General features: G+C 46.4%; 1 protein-coding gene across 4 annotated transcripts in view; it reads left to right on the top strand.

The window, feature by feature from the left end:
- Positions 1-25820, top strand: part of LOC138299778 (cytosolic phospholipase A2 gamma-like) — a 1040695-nt gene that overhangs the window by 723586 nt on the left and 291289 nt on the right. For all 4 annotated transcript variants that reach the window (XM_069238328.1, XM_069238327.1, XM_069238329.1 and 1 more), the window contains exon 14: positions 389-511. In XM_069238328.1, the coding sequence (XP_069094429.1) occupies positions 389-511 (123 nt within the window). The remainder of the gene's footprint in view (positions 1-388; positions 512-25820) is intronic.

Raw genomic sequence — 25820 nt, 5'->3', positions numbered from 1 at the left:
GAGTTGTTCCATAGGATGACTTGACATTTCACACATAGAGGTGACTAGTTGGGATGGACCCACTCACCCCCTGTTTATAGGCTAATAGTGGGGCGATCCAATTTGTGAATGACATTTAACCAAACAATGGCTATAGGTAGTTAACCCGAAGCCAGGTTATGCTTTATTAGTTTGTATTACTTTTAAATGTTTGTCAGTGTAGTAAAATGGTCTCCTCCCAGAATTACAATACATTAAATAATATGCAAATGACAAAAAAATCAAAAAATGCTTTAATCAGTGTGTCCCCTCCATTATCTTAAATATTCCACATTATCAGTGTTGTGCCAAAGATGTCAATTATAGCTTTTGCAGTTTACACCGTGGACAATAATATGATCTTTTACAGTTCCAGTGAAGTGTATGCGTGATTGTTGCGAGGCTGCTGAGTTTATAATGAGCCTGTCCGTTCAAGAGTTGGCGGGAGAGGTTGGCCACAAAGCGGTGCTAAGACTAGAAGAACTGCTGGAAGGTAATTCTTTTGATCAACACATCCACATATTAATGTATAATTATGAACACTGATGACATTGATAAATACATTTATATGCATTTTTATGTTTTTAATAGCAGTAATCATTTTATATATTTACCACTTTAAAGAATTTTCAAACCATATGAGTAATGTAATAAACATAGAACAGTAAGTGACATAGTGAAGTACAAAACATTAAATGAAAGTCATACATACAAGGCTTTCATGTGAAAAGGGCCTAAGTTTGGAGTCCTGGCACATGCAGACCAGGCATATTTTGTTAATTTATTGTTTGCCATATTCTAGATAATGTGCTGTGAAAGCATGAAAAGCAGGTCGTTGGATGGTGCTATTTGTTTGTTGGAATGGTTGTGGTGAGTGCATGTATTACAAAGAATAAAATACCATCTACCTCTGCCTTCCATGACCTTAAAAAGGAACTTGTCTTTCTATCTAGTCTTGAAATTCCTCAGTGACTTGGAATATTCCTATTTTGTATTATTCCTTCAATTATGTGGTCACACTATCACAAGGCCCACAAACTGTTTAATAATAGTTATTTTTAGTGCAGAAACAAAAAAAACTCACAAAGGCAGCTAGGAATGTGTTCCAACAATATATTATAATCTGTCTAAAGTAGGTCAGTGTGTACTTTATTACATATCTATCTATCTATCTATCTATCTATCTATCTATCTATCTATCTATCTATCTATCTATCTATCTATCTAGCTATTAATGAAAATCATTTATATAGGGAAGACTCTTTGAGGCCAGAGGAACAAGCCAGCTAAGTATTCTATGCTATGCTATGAAATGACAATGAATAGATTTGATAATGACAGGAAACTATATGTATATACATTCAATACAAAACAAGGAAGTACAAACAAATATGTAGAAGGTCACAACGTATACATTTTTGATATATTTGAATTCACAGGAGCTAATTTGAGTAAGTTACACACATCAGCCCATATAAATTAGCACTGTTTGTATTACAATCCTATGATGTCATATGTGGTGAACGGCACAACTCAGACTAACAACCAAAACAAGAATATAAAGGATTGCAATCCAAACAGTTCTACTTTACATGGACTGATGTCTGTGACTTACACATGTTGAACCATGGAGCTGATGGTTTATGCCTTTTTTTGCTTTGGTGGAGTGCTACCTCATCAAACAGAGCTGCAAGACTGTCCAAACAGTAAGCAGTTGAGCCATAGAAATCTGTGATGGGGTTGATGTGCATTAGTTACTTCTGTGCAGTGTTGCTGAGTATGCTCATATTGATGTTCTTAGTGTCACAAAACCAGGAATTTGCTCTTTTAGGTTGGCCCATGGTCACTGTGAAAGTTGCTACAAGAAAAGAATAAGAGATTGGCAGGACCGGTCCACAAATAAAGGTTCATCTACTAGGAGAGTTAGACCTGTTTGTCTTAGGGTGCCCTTCACCCAAACAGTTCGCCTTCTCCTCTCCTGTTTGCTGAGTTTATTTTTGTTGGCCTTAGTACTCTGTGCACTTTGCCAATGCACACCAGTGCTAAAGTGCTTGTCCTTACTTCCTAAAACATGGTAAATTGGCTTAAACATGATTGGCATATTTAATTTATGCTGTAAAGGATATTACTGGTAAGGGAAGGTAGCCTACACTTAGCAATAGGCAACTAACCCCCACTAGGTTCAGTTAGGTCTCAACAAATTAACCCCAGCTCAACCCTTGGAAGCTTGGCAATGAGCAACAAGGTTGAAGGTAGGAGGCAAAGTGTGTAAAGCATTCAACTAACACAAAACAGTAATAAAATAGAACACAGGAAACAGTTTAAAAATCCAAAATTTATAAAAAAAGGAAATATATTTATCTTTAATTTCACACCAAAACCAATAAAATTGGATAAGGGGAACTGGAGATATGACTTTTTAAAGAATTAATAGTCAGTCAAGATAACTTTATTTCGGCCACAGGGGCCGTAAAAGCACATAGCAGCAATAAATAAGTACACAAGATTATATAAGATATGTACAGTACATATAACTAAACAAAAATACTAACACTAAAGTGCACTCCCACAGTGAATTGATACATTCTTACTAAAAACCATTATACAAATAAAAGTTTTCCTCTAACAATCCAACTAGCCCCAAGGAATTTGGCAACAGCAATCACTAACGTCGAGCGAGTGTCTGATCTGAGAATTCAAGGGCTATTTTAGATCTGCGGACTTCCAGCAGTCTACAAGCCGGGGCCAACCATTTCCTACGAGAGGCAGCGTATTCAGGGCAGACAAATAAAACATGAGGGCAGTTTTCAATAGGTGCTTTGCAAGCTGGGCAGATGGTTGTTTCTTCATATGACCAGCGAATGGTAAGTGATCTTAGTGGCCAGGTGCCTATGCAGAAATGGAAATACAATTTCCTTTCTCTAGGCACCGTGAATATTTCCCAGAAGGCCTTGTATTTGCATGTCTCTTTTAGGTTGGATAGAGTGGAGTGAAGTGTAGCCCCCAGATCTTCAGAGTCTACCATTTGCCAATACAATTTTTGGAGGTCAATTTTTGATGAAAGGAGGCAGTAGTTGGAGAGTCCCAGAGTTCTCCAAGCCAAAGCGAATAAAGTACCCCTTGATGTGTCTGAGCCAGAGGATGCTATGAGGACGGTCAGTTTCTAAAATGACCTGCAGGGCTACAGTAAAAGAAGCAAACTCTGGGGTGGTCCAAAGACGCCGCCAGTACAAGAGGGGACGTAGGTGGGACTTGTGGCCAATACGTTTCATGTCTAGGTCCTTAAAAAGGGGGAACAGTGGAGTGTTTGGTGGGATGGACACGAGATTTCTTAGGAAATTATTTTCAGAGATCGTTATTTCTTGAGCTTTGGCATAGCCCCATAGTTCAGCCCCGTAAAGAGCCAAGATCACAGCCTTGGCTTCATATATCTGGACTGCAGGGCATATTGGTTTGGTGTGTGAGCGATTTAAATCCTTTATTAAAAACCCTGTAGTTTGTTTTCGTTTTAGTGCCTGCTTTGCAATATGTGATTTCCAAGACATTTTTTCTGTTAACATTAGGCCGGTGTAACTAAATGTACCCACCTTTTCAAGTGGGGTACCCTCAAGGATAAACTTCCCTCTGAAGGATCTGTGGGGATTGAGTGTCATTATTTTTGTTTTGGAGGCATTGATTTCAAGTCCCCGCGTGGAACAAAATTATTCAAAGCATGTGAGGAGTTTCTGAAATCCGTTTGGGGTCTTGGATATCAGGCGTGTATCACCTGCAAAAAGCAAGACCGGAATTTTTTGTATGCTTAACGATGGTGTACCAGCCTCCACTCTAAGTAAAGAGGGGACAATATCATTAATGTACAAAGAAAACAAGGTGGGGGCAAGGACACACCCTTGCCGTATTCGCCTTGACACCTGGATTCTGTCAGTTAGCTGCCCCTTGTCATCCCACCTGACACGTGCATAATTACCCTCATGAAGCCGAGTTAATAGTGCAAGAATGTGCTCAGGATTCCTATTAGAAAAAATAACTTCCCACAGCTGTTACGGGGTACTAGATCGAATGCGGATATCAGATCCACAAAATCAACTTAAAGATTCCCTTTGCCAATAAAAACTGTCTTCCAGTATAAAAGCAAAAACCTGAAGGCTTGCTCAATGGTGGATATTTTTTTACAAAAACCTGCATAAAGAGGACTAAGAATGTCGTGCTCAGCCATCCAGTCTTGAATCTTGACCAAAAGGCAGTGACAGAACACTTTCTGCACATAGTCTATTAAGCTAATTGGCCTATAATTACAGGGGAGGGCTCTGTCCCCCTTTTGAAAATCGGAACTACAACGGCACCCTTCCAGGACTCAGAGATTGGCGCCCCAGATGCTATTGCATTCGATATGATGGTGATACATCTTGACCAGATCTCAATGTTGGTTAAGAATAGGTCTGCTGGAACACCATCCAAGCCAGGTGCCCTACTACGCTTAGAGTACCTAAGGAATATTCTATATCCGCATGGGAGAACAGTTGCGGCACTGGAGGTGTGGGTGTTAGAATGATATTTGAGCAAGGGTCCTTATGTTCACAGGTTATACTATCATGGTCATAGGAGTACAACCCACTAAAATGGTCTACCCAGTCCTTTGGAGCAATTTTAGTTGTAATGTTCAGTGCGCTATTTCCTGGAGCGCGCGCTGCCAAGGACCAGAACTCACTACAGTTCCTCTCTATTGCAGCATCATTAAGTGCAGTCCACCACTTGTCATCTTGTTCACGCTTGGTTTTTCAGACAGCTGATTTGTAAGACTTTCTAGCTGGGCGAATGGAGTTTACATCCTTAGATTTGATAGCTTGGATTAAATGCTTGTTTGAGGACTGACACTCTTTATTAAACAATCGATGCCTATCCTTAAGCCTCTTGCCACCAGGAACTATATCTACTGAGAAGTGGTCCGCAATGCCCTCGAAGCATGAGATGTGAGTTAGGCTTATTTGCTCACTGGGGACTGCAAGACCCGCCTCTAAAGCCATCAAAGTGGTCTTCAAGGTGTTGTTAGCAGCATTGATGACCATTGGTCGGGCCAAAACCTTATTCCACTTTAGGTGACGTTTGTCATTAACCAGGCTGATTCCCTCTAGTGCTGTTACTGGGGTGTTAATCATGGACAGGTGGTTACACAAAGTAGACATATAGACTGAAAGAGGGTTGATCTCTCAATACCCATCATGTCGATGACTAGGGGCCATAATCTTATGTCGACTAGACAATAATCAATTCTACTAGTGTGGTTGATTTTTTTAGATGTGTGGCAACCCTTTGCACCAGATTTAGGGGGTCATTCTCACCCCGGCGGTCTCAGACCGCCGGGGCCAGGGTCGGCGAGAGCACCGCCGACAGACCGGCGGTGCCCCGCAGGGCATTCTGACCGCGGCGCTTTGGCCGCGGTCAGTGCAGGAAAACCGGCGGTCTCCCGCCGGTTTTCCGCTGCCCGTCAGAATCCTCCAAGGCGGCGCAGCATGCAGCGCCGCCTTGGGGATTCTGACACCCCCTACCGCCATCCTGTTCCTGGCGGTTCGCCCGCCAGGAACAGGATGGCGGTAGGGGGTGTCGCGGGGCCCCTGGGGGCCCCTGCAGTGCCCATGCCAATGGCATGGGCACTGCAGGGGCCCCCGTAAGAGGGCCCCGCTTGTATTTCACTGTCTGCATAGCAGACAGTGAAATACGCGACGGGTGCAGTAGCACCCGTCGCACCTTCCCACTCCGCCGGCTCGATTACGAGCCGGCTTCATGGTGGGAAGGTCGTTTTCCCCTGGGCTGGCGGGCGGCCTTTTGAAGGCCGCCCGCCAGCCCAGGGGAAAACTCAAAATACCCGCCGCGGTCTTCCGACCGCGGTACGGTATTTTGACGGCTCCCGCCGGGCGCGCAGTGACCGCGCCCGGCGGGAGTCAGAATGACCCCCTTAGTCCTGCCGTTAAGTGCCCTGAGTCCAAATTCTACTTGGACAGCAACCTGCGTCCACCTTTTGATTGGCGGGATATCCAAGGCAGGAATAGACCATGCCGGATCCTCCTCGTGGGTAAACCCAAGATCATCCCAGTCAAGAGGCTCAAATGTGACATTGAAGTCACCTACCACAATGATTTTGTGATGCAGGGGACAATTTTGCAGAAATATCTCCAGAACACAGAGGGTTTTGGAGATCCAACCCCCGACCCCTCTAGTGTTAAAAATGTGTCTGTCCCAAAATATAGGCGAAGACCTAATAGGGGGAATCGATGCATAGCGGTGATATGCAACAGTTTAGTGATGTTCTAGCCCAAAAGTTAAGCCCCTGGAAGGCCTACCCCTGCTACTGGGCAAAGCAGGGATATGAAAATGTAAGTAGCCAGTACGAAAAAGTTGATCAATCGACCATGTCTCCTGAAGAAGACATATGTCATGTTCCTCACTAAAGGAGTAAAGGACGGGAGGGGGAGGGCAGATCTCAGACCTGCCACATTCCATGAGACAAGTCGTACCCCAATGACTAGAGGAACGCCCTGTCCACTGATGTAATATTTGAAAGGTTAGCTACCAGACGTTGGTTTGACGGGTGGAGTTGGTTGAGGGGAGGGGGGTCATTATCACTATTGCCCGCCGCGTCCTGGGTGGACTGGTGGAATCCATCTAGGGGAACTAGCCTGACCATAAGTGTAGTGTTCTCACGCTTAGCTGTCTGTTCCTGGATTAGCAAGTGATGTTCATGGGGAAGGGAAAGTACAAAGACATCATGGTTGTGCAGTAGGTCCTGGGTGGTCTGATGGAATCTGTTAAGAAGAGGAGCGTGGGTGCTTGTGGTATTAATGTTGGGAACTACAGCCAGACCAGGGACATTTGTTTTATATGAGTTGGAGGGTAGTTCAACATGTGTTTTGGATGGTACTTCAAGTTGTTAGGTGCATGCTTATGCCTTTTCCACTTGATTTTTAACACCGCCCCTACCCCACCCTCTCTTGCTTTCGTTTTACCTACCAAAGGTCTTTGATTCGTGGGTAAAAGATAGTTCAATGATACAACCTGCAGGAGGATACAATCATTAGAAGGAGAGAGTCAATGAGGCCTACTTGGAGATAGATGTTAAGGGGATGGCCCAGCCCAGCCTCCTCCAGGCTCCTACGGGCGTGGATGGGCCCGCCCTTGGCCCGGGCTTTGCCCACGCATGTCCCGTGCTGCGAAGTGCCCCCACGTGCTTTATAGTGCTCGTTGGTCTGGTCAAATGGATGCAGGTGCTGGTGAAAATGGATGCCTCCTGGGGCCACAAAGCCGTCTGGGATATGTAGTCCCACTCTGGAGTTCAGCACGTCCTGTGCTGCGAAGTGCCCCCACACGCTTTATAGCGATCGTTGGTCTGGTCAAATGGAAGCAGATGCTGGTGAAAATTGCTGCCTCTTGGGGCCACAAAGCAGTTTGGGATATGAAGTCCCACTCTAGAGTTCAGCGTGTCCCTAAGCTGGATAGTTGCCTTTCAAAGAATTTTAAAGAATTAATTTTTCTAACACATAGAAACTTAAAGCGCCAATCTCATCATCTGGTTACACCTCGACCGGGGAAACTCAAAGTTTAATGCCGACCATGATGGAGCCCTGCTCAGCTACAGCAAGTGTGAGGCCTCACTCAAAAGTTTACATTTGGACTTAGGTGGTCATTTTGACTTCAGCGGTCTTTACCGAAGACCGCTCAGTAAGCGGTGCCGAAAGACCGCCAGTGATGGCTGTCTGAAAACCGCCACATTATGAGTCACCAGCACAACACCGCCAAATAAAATACCAAAAAAACGACACAGTCAGCCTGAAGGACGGTGTGAAAAAGGCATCTGCACCACCAGCACCGCCACACTGACAACATCCTGCCCTCCAAATCACAAATCACAAATCAGCACTGCGGTCTTAGCACAGCGGCAATCCATTGGAGGTCTGAACCGTCGGGGGAAAAAAAGCACCTCCACCAGAACACTGCACCACATTGGACAATACCAATACCCCACACCTGATACAAATGCATACACCACACACACCTGACCACAGCACTACAAAACATACCCCAACACATACCCAAAATCCTTTGCACCCAGAAAGTCTGACGTAGCGAGGCAAGAGCACACTGACAGAAGGCACTGCACCTAGATATCACAGGCACCATCATACTGAACACACATCATACAACACACAAAATCAAGAGTAACACAACATGCACTTCATCACTGTACAAAAACACTACAAACCACATGCACATCCTATCACTCAAACTCACACCAACAAACAGCACACCCAGCATCCCTGTACATGACACACCCCACCACCCACAACACAACCACCATGGCACCACAAAAAGCCACACGATTCACAGACGAGGAGCTGAGGGTCAAGGTTGATGAAATCGTCAGACTGCAGCCGCAACAGTTTGGAGCACAGGTCCAGCAGACATCCATAGCCCGGAAAGCGGACTTATGGCAGAGGATCGTCGTCAGGGTGAATGCAGTGGTAAACTATTCACACACAAGGGACTACATTAGTAAGAGGTGGAACGACCTATGGGGGAAGGTACGGGCCGTGGCATCACAACACCAAACTGCTGTCATAAAGACTGGTGGTGGGCCCGACCACCTCCCACAGAATTATCATAATGGGAGGAGAATGTCTTGGCCATCCTACACCCAGGGGGGCTGACGGGAATACCTAGTGGACTGGACACTGGTAAGTCAACTACACCCCCGGCCAACATGTACCCTGCACAGCATGTACCCCACCACCCTCTCATCCCCTCACACCACCCTAACTTGCACAATCCTACCATAGAACTAATACCCACCCTTGCATGCCACAGCTCCCTACTAACACATTCTCTCACAGTCCCACCTAGTGCATAGATTCCACACACTGCAGCAAGTACTACAACTACCACAATACAACATTCCCTACCCTTGCATCACTGCTAAATCCACTTCACGTCTGTGCACCTGCATGTGAAACCATGTCACCCCCTTCACCAACAAGAAATTGGAATGCACATCAATGCATAGCAATGACAGTAGCAAGACCAATACCAACTATTGATCAAAATAGGACCATTGCAACACAAACAGTCATCTACTAACTGTTAATGCTATTGCTGCTCTACAAATCCATACAATGATGGTATATAACCATGTGTACCACTTGTACAATACCATCATGTAACACATTACCTCTCATTCCACAGGTCTCCCAAGTACTGCCACACAGCAGAAGATGTCAGTGACAGTGACAGAAAGCCGAGCCCTGGAAGCAGGTCCAGTAGAGGAGGAATCCCCTGAATGTCTGGATAGGGATGACGTACCTGGCCCATCAGGCATGAGTAGTCAGTCTACCACCACCAGCCTTACCCTGCCCACAACTGAATCCACCTCCCCTGTGGCATCCATTGCACAGCAGAGCCCACCTTTCCAAACCTGTGTTCCAAAGTCACATCAAACATCAGTGTGCCCCACAGTACAGGGCCATCTGTCAACATTGTAATCCCAAGACAATAACAGTACTGATGTCAGTGGGAGGGGGCACATTGCACCAGGGACACAGGCACAGGGGGTCAAGGTCCAGTCGGAGGGCAATCGTGGGCCAAAGGACAACACAGCAACAGGACACAACTAGCCAGGAGGCCGTCTCCAGTGTCCTGGGAGCATACCAGCAATCCCAGGACAAGATCAGCCATATACTCACCACCTTGCAGGAGACCCAAAGGCTGCAGGGAGAATACCACCAGGAGCCCATGCAGCAGTGGCAGATACTCAGTGCCACCATGGTCTCCATGTTAGGGAAGTTCAAAGAACTCAATACCATCCTGCGTACGTCCTCCACCCACCAGCAGGCCCCAACCAGTAGTCACACAATACCACTGCCCTCTACTTCAGCACATGATACTGGAATGGAAGCCCAGCAGGAGGACCCACAGGCCACCAGCATCCCTACCCCTGCAGCTGAGGGACCCCCGTAAAAGAGGTCAGCCATCCAGTTATCCTGCTGGACTTGAGACAAAGAGCAAGTGAAGATTTCACATAGGTGACATCCTCTACCAATCACCTCCTTGTGTAGGCAGGAACAGGTAGTTGCCACACAGCAGCTGACAATGCAGGATGATAGGCCTACACAGCAGGACAAGACTGATAATTGTTACCCAAACAGTCAGGCTTAGGATTCAAAACCTTTGGTACAGCCATAAGGATGTTTTGTTATGGTACCAGCATTTCACGCATGTCTTTGGCAGCAATGCATTTCCACTACCCCTCATGGCAAGTCAGCAAACTTATGGTGTCGGAAACCAAGATGGAAGGCATTAGTCTCCACACACACCTTGATGCATGCAAAATCCGAGTACAGACTAGTTTTTCCAATACATACTCCAAGTGCACATAACATCCAAATCACACGTACCTGTTAATCATCTAAAGTAGTGACGAATCAGGTCATTCCTGTTGTCATGTGCCTCATCCTCGTCTACCTCCTCCTCAGTATCAGAGCCACTGGCCTCAACCACTGTCATGTTGTGGAAAGAGACATTACTCCACACTCCATTCCTACGAAGACAATGCCACTCCTAATTGGTTGACATTGACGTTTATGGGAAACTGGGATCAATGACGATTACCGCTGGCGCTGATGGGCATGACCGCTGCGGTCGTGACCGCTATTTTGTATGGCCAAGCTCACTTGACTCCTGGCATTCGGGCAAGGAAGTCCTCCACTTCATGTGCTGCTGTGTCCTAAATCTTGAAGCCATGATGGCACGCACTGCAGGAGCTCAAGAAACTGGTGGAAGGGATCCTACCCCTGTATGGGAGGTTGTATGGGGCTCCAGGGCAACAGGTCAGTACAACGTCCTTTTTCCCACATTTTGGGTGGTGTTTGATGGTGAATGTGTGTGCACAGTGACATGTGATGACTGATTTGGGGTTTTGCATGCACATGATGTGTGTGGTGTTTGGTATATTGGCATATTGGCAATGTGCATGGGCTGTGTATTTTGTGTGTCGCCAAGGGTTGCAGCTGTATTGGTATCATTTACATCATGACCTCCATTTTCTCAGTGTTTCCCATGCAGGTCAGCACCCACCAGAAAAAAAGGTTGTGGAGAGCCATCACCAAGGAAGTACTGACCATGGGGGTCCATAGCCGGCAGAGCACCCACTGCAGGAAGCGGTGGGAGGATTTGAGACGCTGGGCCGGGAAGACCGCAGATGCCCAGCTAGGGAAGATCTTCCAACGTGGAAGGGGTGCCCGTCGGACCCTGACCCCCCTGATGGCCAGTATACTGGTGGTGGCCTACCCAGAGTTGGATGGGTGCTTGAGGGCAGCACAGCAGTCACAAGGGGGTAAGTGTAGACTGTTAGGTGACTTCTGCATGGTTGTCTACAGTGAAATATGGAGAGTTTACAGTCCTGGTTGTCACATCAATAATGTTGCAGTATGATATGTTAGCTATGTAAAGCCATGCAGGAACAGAAGTGGTGGTACTGTACCACACATTCTACTGTACATATGAGTTACTCAAATGTTCAAGCATTTTACTGGCTTCATACTCCATCTCTGAGTATACTGTAGTAGTCCAAAATGATCTTGTTGGCACTGTATTTGGGTATGTTTAGTTTACATTGCAGTTGATATAATTGCAATACCAATGGATATCTGTATCGAATGCAATCAACACATACCTGTCATTTAGTTTGTAAGCACAATACCTCTGAGATCAGATTTGTTTCATCCTGTTATGACTGACATGTAGTTGGGTATGTTCATGGATTAACTTGTTGGATTAGTCAGTTAGCCAGTTGACAGGCATGTAGGAGTTTTCAATTAGGTTTCTAGGCTGCAGGGATGAGGTAATTGGTGATACGTTTGGATATGGCTTGCATGACTGCAATATGGGCTCTTGTTTTCCCTACAAGGGCAAATGTGTGTATTGTTTGTATGTGAAGTGGATGTGTAGGTTTTTACCACTTCCTCCCTTTCTTTTGCACCCACTCTCCTTCCCTGTCCACCTCTGTCTATGTGTGCATTAGCATCATCTGGCAAAGGAGGAAGGACACCGACGAGTGGGGATGCAGCAGCTTATGGCACCCAGGAGGCTGGAACCAGTGAAGCCGAGGGGACCAGTGGGACGGAGGGCGAGGGGGGGGGAGACTGGAGCTACCACAACATCTGATTCAGATTCCGCCTCTGATGGCAGCTCCCTGGTGGTGATGGACCCATCTGGGACTACCCCAGCATAATCCTTGCCCGTCACCCCCTTACCAGCACTGTCCTCCCTGTAGCTACCCGCCCAGTTGCCTGTGGCTACTTACCCAGGAGGGTGAGTGTCTCCTTCGCCACAGGCACCTCTGCCCCTGCCCCAGTCAGCCCTGCTGCCCTAAATTAGGAGGCTATTGACCTCCTGAGGTCCATCTCTGTGGGGCAGACAACCAACGTGAATTCCATCTGATGGCTGGCATCCCACATGCAGCAGTCCAATGCCTACCTGGAAGACATTCATGGTGCCTTGTCTGGCCTACAGAGATAGTTTCAGGCTCTGGCCTCCTCGTTGACGACAGCCAGTGTCCCTTCATCTTCTGTCCCCCCTCCAGCTACCTGTTCCCAATCCACAACTCATCTCCCTTCACCCATCCATGACACACCAACAGCCAAGAATACACCCACTACAACAGACTAGGTACGCAAAGACAAACATAGCACCACAAACGAACTTATAGGCAGGCACACACCACATACATCTGCATACACAACCAACACTTCCCACACTGCCTCCCTTACAGTCACATCACCACTCACACCTTCCAGCACTGCATCATCACACACTGGTCCTGACAGCATTCCTGTCATACCCTCAATCACCACAACAGCAGACTCACAGACACCCACCCCAAACACCACATCCGCACTCACCACAGCCACCTTCTCTACCACCTGCAGCACCTCACTAACATACACCACCCCAACATTCACTCACATGTCTTCCATTTCCTCTCCATGCATCTCTACCCCCCTCCTACCAAGATATGCACACACACTCACCCAACATATACCCACCACACACTTGCACACATTGCACACATCAGCATCCATATACAGCACACCAAAACGGCACATGAGCACTCCCTCTACCTCCACACCCATTCCTCATTCATGTGACTACCCCTGTGTACCTAAAAAAGTCTTCCTTGCCGCCCTTTACCTCTTCCCTACTCCTGCCCCACCCCGTGTTGCCATAAACGTCATGGCCTCCTGCCCCCTCCAGGCCCTTCCACCTCCCATTTTTCTAGTGCCCCCTCTGGTGCTTCCCCTGGTCCTCCACCAAGGTAAAAGTCCACCCCTCCCAGAGCCAAAGTCCCCCCTCCCAACCCCAAACAGAGACACTCCCCTTCCAAATCCAAGCCACTCACACCACCACCCCCTCAAACCCTTGAGGTACCTGCATGTCCAATTGATGCCCCAATGACATGGAGGCCTATTTACTGTGAGGAGTCAAGTTGGGGCCATGATTTGTGGACTATGTGGTATGTGTAAGTTCTGCATGTTGCACCTGCCATTTGGCACTCTCTGCATATAGTTCATTTTTAATGTTATGTTTTCTATTACATCTGCCCACATTGCTGTGGTTAACAAGATGAGATGTTTGTCCTGGTTTTCTTCTACATGGTGGTGTGACATCTGTGTGCAATGGTGTGTGAGGTTTGTGTATGGGTTGTGTCTATGTTGTTGCATGCGCTGGGTAGATTGGGTTGTGCCATGTGCATGTTGTAATGTGTCTGACTGCTTGCTTGTGGGATTATATGGGGTGTTGTATGTTTCTGTGTGTATGGTGTTGCATCTGTGTATTCCTTTGTAAGTTGGTTGTACGTGACGTGTCAATTGTGTCATTGTTTGGTTGTGTGCTCACTGATATTGATTGTTTGTCATTGCTACATACAGCTTTTTGTGTGTGTGGATGTATGGTGTTTCACAACGTGCCTGTCCATGACTGCGTTGAAGTGTTTGTAGTCTAGTTGTCATTGTGTGATTTTGGGGTGTTGTGTATGGATGTGTATGACTGTGTTGGTGGTGTTTGTGTGTGTTGTGCTGTGTGTTTGGCAGGTATGTGCTTTGCTTTGTGTGTATATTGGGTACTTGTTTTTTTCATATTTTGTGTGTGCATGTGTGTGTGTATATGTGTGTGCTGGTGCGGTACATTTGTATGCGTGTGTGTGGCCTTCGCTGTCCGTGCCGGGAGTGTGTGTTATGTGTGGGTGTGTATCACTGCCATTTCCTCCACTATGTGCTAGGCGTTCCTACGGTTGTCGTCTTCATCATTGTCGCTGGCCCTGAAGGTGTATGGGGAGATACAATGTTGGGAAGACTTGCAGTTTGTGATGGGTCTGTGTACCTGGAGGTGAGTGTCTCCTGCTATACTTTCTGTTTTTGCCAAGATTTTCACTGTGTTCGGCCAGCCCTCGATATCCTGGCGGTCTGGTGACTCGTAATATGGTGGGCGGGACATTGGTTCCCGCCAGCCTGAAGATGGCTACCGCCGCCAACTGCTGCTTGTCGGTGGTGGCGGTACTGGTAATAAGTTGTCTGTGTTTCATTGGGTTTACCCCCTTACTCGTTATATGGCAGTCTGTACCACCACCCTGAGGGCAGTCGCACCACTGCCAAACTCAGAATGACCACCTTAGTCTTTTTCTTGAAAATTTTCTTCAACGGGATGAAGTCGCCAATCCGATCTGATCTCCCTGGAGCCCTCTTCGAATACGCGTTGCTGGAGACCTCATGAAGGATTCTACGTTCCGGCTAAGGCGATTTTCTGGGATGAAAATCTTTGTCCGGGCCAAAGCTGGACCTTGGTCTGACATCCCTGGTGCCCTCCTCGAATACGCCACACAGGAAGTCCCGGTCAACTTTTTACCTTCGGACGTAGTCACTTTTTTGGAGCTTTTTCTCTCCGACGTTGGATGACCCTCCACAACAAGCCAATTTCGGGTCGACGTTGTTGGATTGGCCTCCCAGGAGCCCCCAGTGAAATCCTGGAAGTCTGGGGTTCCGGAGCTTTTCAGCGGGACAAACCTGTAAGTCAGGCCGGGTCGCGGTCGATGTAAGCCGGCTTGACTCTTGATGGCGGGTCCCCTTATGGAGCTTTTTACCAATCTTCTCCAAACTTCTAGATCTTTGAAGGTCCTTTAGGAGTCCACAGATCACCCCAAGGTTCCAAAAGCTCTGAGGTAGAGAAGATTCACAGTGAGCATGATTTGAGGATATGTGGTTGAATCTGTCCATTTTTCTGCAAATTATTATGTGGACAGTGGGCCCTGAAACATGGACTTTCCCTTTCATACTGCAGTCAGCTCTGTTTCTAAGTGCAGTGGTCCTTATGCGTTACTATGTGGGTGATTAAGCTTCTTGTTGGCAGTTGCCCTTAATATTTGTTTCGTCATGTGAGTCCTATTTCATTAGGCAGTGGGTGCTGCACCATAGGTCTAGCGGTCTAACAGCATGGTTCTAACAGTCCCAAAGATGGCCTCCTTTGCTGTGACAAGGGGGGAGGCAAATCTAGGTTGTATGCCCCAAAGGTCAGCAGTTCGAGAATCTGAATTGAGGGTGGAGTAGGAGCCATAAAGCGCTATTGGACCGGACAGAGGCCCAGTGAGATGGCAGCTGGATCAGAAGAAAGGTCCTTAGGCCAGTGTGGTCAGAGACCAGAGGTCACTTATAGGTTTGGGCTCCTATGTGAGGTCTCCTCAGTAATCGATGTGGGTCACCACGCCATGAAACCAGACACCACAGTCCTGAGGGAGAAGGGTGGCTAGAATCCTTACCAAGCATCCATGCAGCAGCTGGGAGAGGGATGAAATGCTTGGAGCAGTCTGATGCTTTGCAACAGGAAAGAGGGTCATCTTTTTGGATGTAAGAATGTATGACTCGGACTACAACGAGATTTACATAAGATGTGATCCCATACACATGGAGCCTAGCAAGTGGCATCCATCTTGATTGCCCTTTTGTACACCATACCTTGCTGTTTCACTTACATCATACCCTTATTTTTAAAGGGATTTTCAGACACAGCAGCAGTTTTTAAAACATTTTTGGTGGACTATATTTAAAATAAAATCTTTTAAAGCTACAGATTGAAGAGACTTGACTTTCTATTTATGAATAAAGAGATAAGCCATGAAGGACTGAACCTGTTCCTCCCTGTACCCAGGACAAAGAAGCAATCTCTGATGGCCTATTGGCTGAATTCCTCTGAGATTGTAGTTCCCAAACTGGGAGCCGTGGCTCCCTGGTGCACCATCAAAACTAGCCAGGGGCACAGCACGCAATTTGGGAACCACTGAGCTATTTCCAGTTCGGACACAATAAAACTACAGCCAGTGGTTCCTAAACTGTGTGCGGCGCCCCTGGCTAGTTTTGATGGCGCACCAGGGAGCCGTGGCTCCCAGTTTGGGAACCACTTGCAAGAGGTTTTTTCAGTATAGTGCCCATCTGACCAATAGTAACAGGAAGGACCTGGACTAGACCTTGCTAGTTGCTGGAGTGAGTCCAGGCCCCTAAGTGATGCCTCTGATTTCCTCTTTATGTCGGGATGGATAAGATGACTCAATGTCAAAGCAAGAGTTTATTCCGTTCTGACACTGTGTTGCCTTATCCACAGCATTCAGGTCGACTGGCATGGCGGCCTGTCTGAGACATCCACAGAGTCCAGAGGGAGACTGAGATTGAGGTGGACCAGAAGCCCTTCATCCCCTCCATGCGCAGATACTATGCCAATTGATGCGTGGTCCAGATCCAATATTAGCTGATGTATTATTGTTAATATAATGAAGATGTTGAGATGAACCCCTCAAGAGTTTTGATTTTTGTTTTTCCCTGAGTTTCTGGAAGCCTTAAAATTTACTCATAGAAGCTGCTCTAGAAACCCTGAAATGTTGGGAACTCTGATGGATATGCCATCCTCTGTATAAATTAGGCCCAAAGTCAGAAGGTTAAATCTGTGACTGGGGTCAACATGGCTGCTGTACCTAAATGGGCCTCATCGCAGTCAGCCTGAAATCACACAGGGGTCCTCGTCTACCATGACCATAGACTATCATTGGCAGTTAGTACTTTTTGACGCTATTTTACCCATCACTTAAAAAAAATCATATCTCTGGTTCCTCTTATTGCAATTTTGTCAATTTGGTATCATTATATTTATTACATTTACTCTATTGTTAACTCCTTGGTGTTTTTACTCTATCACTGTTTTGGTAGTTAATAAATACTTTACATTTTGCACTATGCTAAGCCTTTTTGCACTGTGTCATGGCTAGCAGGGTGTTGAGGTCGGGTTAATTTAGTACCTTTTAGGGTTGAGAAAAGTTGTGACTATTCCTTCAGATGGGCACTTACCCACCTCAAACAATAATTCAATTTCTTGCAATATGCAACTAACTTATAATTTGCACATGAAACAAAAAAGTATATCTTTAGCATAGGTCCCTATAACTGAAGTCACTAAACATTATGACATGCTTCTTACGTATCCCTACTACCAATAAAATAAAACTAAACTAGCTCCTCTAAAGAATTATTTTGAGGATACTTGTGTTAGTTGCTTGCACCAACAGGACTACAGACGCCAACCCCTGTATCACATTCCATGTTCTATTATCATTATTATTATTATTATTTATAATAATAATAATAATAATAATAATAATAATAATAATAATAATAACAATAACAATGCAATAAACAGTAGAATCTAGCCGAAATTAATGAAAAAACTGAAAGGCAGACCTAAATAGATGGGTTTTTAGACTTTTTTTAAAAAGTGAAATGTCCCTTGTGGCCCACAATGGAAGAATATTCCACTCCCTAGCAGCCAAATAGGAGTACAAACTACCACCACATTTTTCCCTTCTAAATTTAGGGATAACCACAAGCAATGAATTAAAAGACCAAAGTGACCTAGTTGGTTGATATAGGATGAACCTGTTGGACAGGTATTGAGGGTCAGTACAATAAAAAGCTCTATGAAGAAGAGCAAGGCCTTTAAACCTGACACATTCTTTCACAGGCAGACACCAGAGATGTTTTAGAACTGGCTGACTGTGAGCTCACCTGGGGAGATATAGCAAAAGACAAGCAGCAGCATTCTGCACAAGCTACAGTCTCCTTAGGAGGTTTGGTGGCAACCCCCAATAGACTGAGTTGGCATAATACAACCTAGTAGTAATCAAAACCTTGATCAACTTTTTCTGCTGCCTGAGGGGGAGCAAATACAGATGTTTTCTAACCATTTTTTAGCATTTTAACAGGCCAAACATGTACCTACTACCCACCTGAGACTCAAAAGACACCTTGCTATCAAATTTCTCCCCCAGATTGTGAATTACTGTTGCCAGGGTGTGGAGGAGGGGCAACGGTCACTATCACAGGTGGGGGGAGCCCAAAGAGCGAGAATTTCCTCTTGCTAGAGTTACTTTGAAGGCTATTATCAGGCATCCATTGAAACATGGAGGTCATGGATTCCTAAAATTACTAAAAGAATTGGGAGATCTTTGGTTGGACGTAAAGAGCAGTTGTGTATCATCAGTGTACAAGATGATTTGTATGCCAAACCATTCCACCAGCATTGCCAAGAGGGTCATATACATATTAAACAGTGCATGACTAAATGCAGACCCCTGAGGCAGTCCGAAGTCCAGTGCCTTGGAATGTCAGGCAAACAGGGCCATTTAGACTGATTGAGACCTCTCTGCCAAAAAAAGAATGTGGCCATGCCCAGAAAAGACCACCCACACACAGCAAGGAAATGCTGGAGAAGAATTAAGTGGGAGACCATATCAAAAGATGCGGATACATTCAGCAGAACAAGGACAACCTGCTTGCACTGATCCACTGCAAGCTTGATAGTGTTTGCTACCTCTAGCAAACTGGTCTCAGTGATGAAGCAAGGACGGAAACCTGATTGCTCTAAAAAGGCAGAAAGCTGTTTATTATTAGCTATTCAATTATCTTGGCAAATGCTTGAAGCAGAGAGATTGGGTGGTAGTTGGCAAGGATCGATTTATCCACTGATGGTTTCTAAAGTAGTGGAATGAACTTTGTTTGTTTCCAACCAGCTGGGTCTTTGGCTAGACAGATTGGCTGGTTTAGAAGCAGATTTATGACCAAAATATGAAAGGGGCACAGGTCATCCGGAGACCCAGTTTTGCAAGATCTAAGGACAAAAGCATAGTCTTTTAGCGAAATGGGAGAAAAGTCCTGCAATAGTTAGCCATCAGGTGGCAATCAGACTTCCTGATGAATTTGGTAATCATCGGTATTCAATGGGGTCTTATTCCCAAAGTGTACGGAGTTCACAATGGTTTTGATATCATAAAGATTACAGTTGAGAAGAGAAAGAGAGTTTAAAAGAAGATGTGAGAGGCATCAGGGTGAGTAAATTTCTTTACAATTTTGAAGACCTCACAGGCTTTATTATCTGATGAGTATTTGAGCTGTAAGAAATTCAGATTAGACGTTTTTTAATGGCTCCATGATAATCATTTAAAGCCAATGAATTTGTTGGTAGGGAGGTACTGGAACCTCCGATTCGTTTCCAAATTTTTACACTTTGTCTTAATGACTTTAGCTCCTCATTAAACCAGAGGGCTGACTGATGTTTTATAGAGGATTTAGGCTCTCTAATGTTGATGGGAACAATCAGATCAGTCACCTGAGCAAGCCAAGAATTAATTGTCACAGTATCATCCTCCATATCACCACTCATATTAGGAGGATACAAACTCAAAGCAGCACTTAACTCCTCTGAAGCCACACTAGCCCAGTTACAACATGGTAGCACAGAATGTATACTGTGGGCCAGGCTCATAATCCAGAAGCCAGTGGAAATAAATAAGGGCATGATCTGACCTATCTCTGTCACTGAGATTTTGCAATTACAAAATAAAATGTCTAAGCCATGGCCCTGCTATGAGTGGGCTCTGAAATGGACAGCAGCATATCCCAAGAGGACTTCTTTTCCAGAAGAAGTTGGCTATATGTGTCATCATGTGAATCAACATGAATATTTAAGTCTGCCAGGACTGTAGGAATTTGAGTATTTTAGCATGTGTTAGGAAAGGAAATAATCCAAGGAAGACAGAAATTCCCCTGTCTTCCTGGGAGGGCAGTATATCAAGGCCCCAAGTAGCCCTTTTGTTAGCCAAAAGTGAAATACAAAAGCCCAGGGATACAACACTGACAAGTTCCTTAGTATCAAACATGGTACATTTGAGTGACTGCTTATAGGTAATAGCAATCCTGTTACCTTTTTTCGCTACTTTACCCAGATGCAGCATAAAAAATCTGTCTGAAACAGCCAGTACCACATCTAGTGCGGTAGTGTCTGGTATCCAGGTCTCAGCCAAGAAAATTATATTGCCTTTATTCTCACACAAATCTTCCTGAATACGCCATGCATTTTTATGTGGTGACCAGATATTGCAAAGTAAGGTGCGCGTCACCCTCCTGCTTACGGGGTGAGTTACGGGGGGGAAAGACCATTAGAGGAATATCCTGTGCCTGTAAAGTAGGAAAACAATGCTGGCAGACTTGAGGTAGGGAACAGTCCGGACAGTTAAACCTACCAGGGAATGAATGACTCCAGTATCGGGAAGGGCAGTTCAACCACTGCATAAGTAATCTGCTGACCATGGGCAGACAACAGGGCAGCATGGCTGGTGCTAAGTGCGGGCCAAGCATGGACGGGCGCAGATGGGCTTGCCTTAGGTGCGCCTTGCATGTGCCAGCAGCGTGTCTGCACACCTGCCCACTTTATATTGAGTGCTGGCATTGTCAGTAGGCCCAGGCTCTAGACCACTAACAGGCTCAAAATGGTGGCCGGGACACTGTCAAACAAATGAAGAGCTCAAATACAGTACAAAATGCGATCCCAAGCTAAGGAGAAACCAATTCCTCCAACAAACGTTTCCCCATATAGAGCTCAATGAATTGTGCAAATGTGGCAAAACAACCTTAGTGAAACAATCATTTAAAAGATATGCCCAAAAATATTTAAAACACAGCGCTAATGGTCAAGATTTTAAGCTACATTAATTATGGGTCATTTAACTTGGCGGCGTCCCTACACTGGCAGCCTTTATATTGGCACTAGGCCTTGGCGCTAGACTGATAACTGGCCCACAATGGTGGCCAGGGCAGTGTCAAACAAATGAAGAGCCCCCTTTAACCACCTCAAATACAATACAAAATACTGTCACAAGCTAAGGAGAAACCAATTACGCTAGTTGGAAGAAGTCAATCAATCAATCAATCAATCAGTATTTGTAAAGTGCGGCTACTCACCTGTGATGGTCTCAAGGAGCTGGAGGGGGGGGCTCATCCAAAGAGCCATGTCTTGAGGTTCATACTGAAGATGGTGAGCGACGGGCTTTGTCTGAGGTGCAGGGGGAGGTTGTTCCAGCTCTTCGCTGCAGTGTAGGTAAAAGGTCATCCTCTGGCAGTGGTTTTGTGGATGCCAGGGACAGTAGCCACGGCCATCTGGGCGGAGAGGAGGGATCTGAAGGAGATGTGGTGGTTCAGGTAGGCTGGTCCTGCTTTGTGTATGACCTTGTACTTGTGGGGGAGAAGCTTGAAGGTGATTCTTTTCTTGACCGGTAGCCAGTGGAGGGTCCTCAGGTGTTGAGAGATGTGTTTTTGGTGAGGGAGGTCCAGAATGAGTATAACGCCGGCGTTCAGGATGAGTTGAATTTTTTTGATGTTCCTAGTTGAGGTGCCAGCATAGAGGGTGTTTCCATAGTCAAGCTTGCTCGTGACTAAGGTGTGGGTGATTGTCCTGCACCAGTCTGCTGGGATCCATCCGAAGATCTTCCGGAGTTTGCAGAGTGTGTGCCAGCAGGAGGAGGCTACAGAGTTTACCTGGTGGGTCCTGGATAAGGAGGAGTCGAGGATGATTTCTAAGTTTCAGGCATGCTCGGTCAGTGCAGGGGGAGTGCTGAGGGATGTGGGCCACCAGGAGTCGTCCCAAGCTGAGGTGGCGTTTCCGAAGATGATGAGCTCAGTCTTGTCAGAGTTGAGCTTGAGGCAGCTTTCTCTCATCCAGGTGGCGACTCACATGAAAGTTCCTTTTGGCCGTGTCCGGGTCTTCGGTGAGAGAAATGATGAGTTGTGTGTCATCAGCATATGACACGATGTTCATACCGTGGCTTCTGACGATGGCAGCAAGAGGGGCCATGTATACGGTGAAACAGTGTGGGACTCAGTGAGGATCCCTGGGAGACTCTGCAGTTGACTCCTGTGGATCTGGAGGTGTAGGGTGGGAATCTGCCCCTCTGCGTCCTCCAAGTGAGGAAGGAGTGGATCCATTCCAGGGCTCTTCTGCGGATTCCTGTGTCGTGGATTCTGGTGAGCAGAGTGCTGTGGGAGACCGTGCTGGAGACCGTGTCGACAGCTGCTGAGAGGTCGAGGAGTATGAGTGCTGTGGTGTGGCCGTGGTGTAGGAGTAATCGGATGTCATCGGTGGCTGCCAGGAGTGCTGTCTCCGTGCTGTGATTGCCGTGGAAGCTGGACTGGGAGCTGTCCAGGGAGTTGCTGGCCTTGATGAAATTCCGTAGTTGTGCATTTATTGCTTTCAGTAGTACTTTGGCTGGGTAGAGTAGACTAGCAGTGAGATGGGCCAGAAATTCTTTAGTTCTGATGGGTAGGCCAAAGGTTTCTTCCAGAGAGGGCATATTTCAGTGTGTTTCAAGTCCTCAGGGAAGGTGCTGGTGCTGATGAAGCAGTTGATTGTGTTACGAAGTTCAGGGCGATGGATGCCCTGGCTCTAATGTATATGTGGTGTGGGCAGGAATCCGAGGGGGCTCAGGAGTGGGTGCTGTTCATGATGTTGACTGTTTCCTCTGTGGTGAGCGTGGACCAGTAGTGTATGGTCTGGGCGGGTTCTGGGGGGTGGGTCAGTTGCAGGTTCCAGTGCCAGGTGACAGGAAACTGTTGTAGATGTCCTAGATCTTGTGGTGGAAAAAGGAGGCGAGTTTGTCGCAGAGGTCCTGTGACGGGAGGATGCTGGTGGCTTCGGAGGGGGGATCTGTGATCTCATTGATGACTAAGAAGAGTTCCTTTCAGTTGTGTGCGGAGGAGTTGATGCGCTCCCGGAGTGCGTCCTTCCTTGCAGTCTTGATTTTTCATCAGTGGGCGGCGATTGCGCCTCTGAATGAGGCAAGATCTTCGCTGGATTGGCTGTTCCTCCATTTCTTTTCTAATCGTCTGTGGGTATGCTTTGATTCTTGGAGTTTGATGGTGAACCATCAGGCCTTCTTAGGTACGCGTTTGTCCAATGTCAGCCGGAGAAGGGATAGAGTGTTGGCGCCTTCGGTGAGCTATGCGTTGAGATTGCACGCTGCTGTGTTGGCATCATCAGAAGGGGAGGAAGGGTTTTGGCAAGCGATGAGGAGAGTTACTCGCTGGTGATTTCATTCCATTTCCTGTGGGGTGTCCTGGAGGTGCGGGTGCGGCTGCTGGGTGTGGTGATTGTGAAGTGTATGCAGCGGTGGTCAGTCCAGTCTGGGGTAAAGAGGGTCGCAATGGTGATCCAGTGGCTTGAGGTAAAGATGGGCTCCAGTGTGTGTCCTGCGAAGTGTGTGGGTGTGGAGACCCACTGTCTGAGGCCAAAGGTGGGGAGGTTGTTGAGTAGAGTGGTGGTGTTTGGGTCTGTGCGGTCCTCGAGGTGGAAGTTCAGGTCGCCCAGGAGGAGGTAGTCGACTGACGCCAAGGCCTGGGGGCTAGCGATGTCTTCGACGTCGTCTATGAAAGCTAGGCGGGCGCCGGTTGACCTGTACACCAGGGTGCTGCGAACAGAGGAGTTGTGGTTGGAGTCGACCAGGAAGTGAAGGTGTTCCATGGTGGTGCAATGATCTTCTTGGACGAAGAAGTCCACCTACACTCTACCAATTCCTAGCAATAAAGAGCAAATTTGCCAGGGGCTAAAGAAAGTAACAATCTTTAAACCAATGCAACCAAATGTCTCCAAAGAAATTAAGCCCATGCATGTACTTCTAACCTTCAAAGTAAAACTCATTACTAACAGCCCAGCCCCACCTCATCTAGACTCACTAAAACACACTGCATTACAACACCATTACAATGTCACTCACTCACCTGGTTCCAACAGCGGGGACAACACTAGAGCCGATGCTGGACCCCCTACTCCCTGTCAGGAAGAATCTGGACCCCGGTACAGTATTCCTAGATTCCAGGTGACTGCCAAAGGCAGAAAGTGGGGGAGGAACAAAATAATAAAAGAGCATTTGTGGTACTGATTCTGCTGAGTGACGGTGCTATGCTTCCTAACAGGATCGTCACTTCTGGGACCTTCTGGTTTAGGCAAAGGTAGATGTTTACAAGACACCACTTCTGGTTATCATGAAAGTGCAGTACATTGGAAATAACTAGACGAGGCGGTTACCATCAATGCATCACATCCTCTACACAGGTTACATTACAATGCTTCAATTATTCAAATTTACAGATTTCTTCATAATCATAACAGCAGAACAACCTGAACTCTCAAAGAAGAACTTGAAATACTGGTTGGAGTTTTAGGCACTCCACAGTTAGACACAGAACATAGCTGAAGTTACTGGCACTCAGTGCACAGATTGGAGTCAGAATCATTCATAATGAAATTTGGAAACAAGGTTGCGCTAGGTACATATGTTGGAATTTCCACAAACTCTCAAGGTATGTTAGAGAACAGGTTGCTCTCAGAAATATATTATAATTGGACATAGGTAAAACTTGAAACAAAGTTATACTTGGAACAAGGTTAGAGTTACTGACACTCTCAATGTTCTACTCTGTATACTGGTTAAACTAAAAATAAGACTACTCATGAAACAAGGTTATTCACAACACAGAGTCGGAGTTACTGATACTGCGAAATGTATAGGCTGTACTCAGTACATTGGCTAAAACTCAGATACAAGGCAATACATTAAGCAAGGTTACTATTGGCACAAAGTTGGATATCGTAACACTCTCTCAAGGTTGTACTCAAAACATGGATTGGAGTCAGGGACACTCTCAAGGTATGGTAGAAACAATGCTGCACTAGGTACATAGGCTGGAGTCGAGGCACTACCAAGATATGCCAAAAACACATCTACACTCGGGACATAAGTTGGAGTTATAAGTTTGGTTCAGGGGACAGTCTCTAGTCCATGATGAACACAGTTACGAAGTCAAGATTTGGAGAGCTGGTCCAGAGCCAGGGCAAGCGGGAAAATAACAGGCCCACAAATCCTACCAAGGATTAGTGCACACTAACCTGTGGGCAAGTACTTAGCCAGGACTAGCACTTTGACTGAAGTTCGAAGGCGGCAAGCGGGTCTTTGTAAGAAGTTTGAGAAGAAACTGAATCGTAGATCATGGAGGGAGACACTGGAAGAGTTGCAGAAATCAGGATCTCACAGTCATTGGAAAAGAGTTGGAAGACTAGAACGCTGGAAAATTTCCGGATGATTCAGAAGATGAGTGCAGGGATGAGATTGAATAGGACTGAAGTGATGAAGGTCTGGGCGACTCGGAAGATGAGTGCAGGGACGAAGTTGCACATGACGGAAATGGTGAAGGTCCGGGTGAATCAGGAGATAAGTGCAGGGGCAAAGCTTGCACTGGACAGGAACACAGGAAGATTCAGGTGACTCAAGAGGTGAGTGCAGGGAAGCTGCTTGCGTGGGACATGACAGGTACCTGTGCGGGTCCGGATACAGATACGAGACC

This window comes from Pleurodeles waltl, chromosome 6 (assembly GCF_031143425.1).
Source record: "Pleurodeles waltl isolate 20211129_DDA chromosome 6, aPleWal1.hap1.20221129, whole genome shotgun sequence".
NCBI lineage: Eukaryota > Metazoa > Chordata > Amphibia > Caudata > Salamandridae > Pleurodeles > Pleurodeles waltl.
This window is presented reverse-complemented; position numbering and strand designations above follow the sequence as displayed.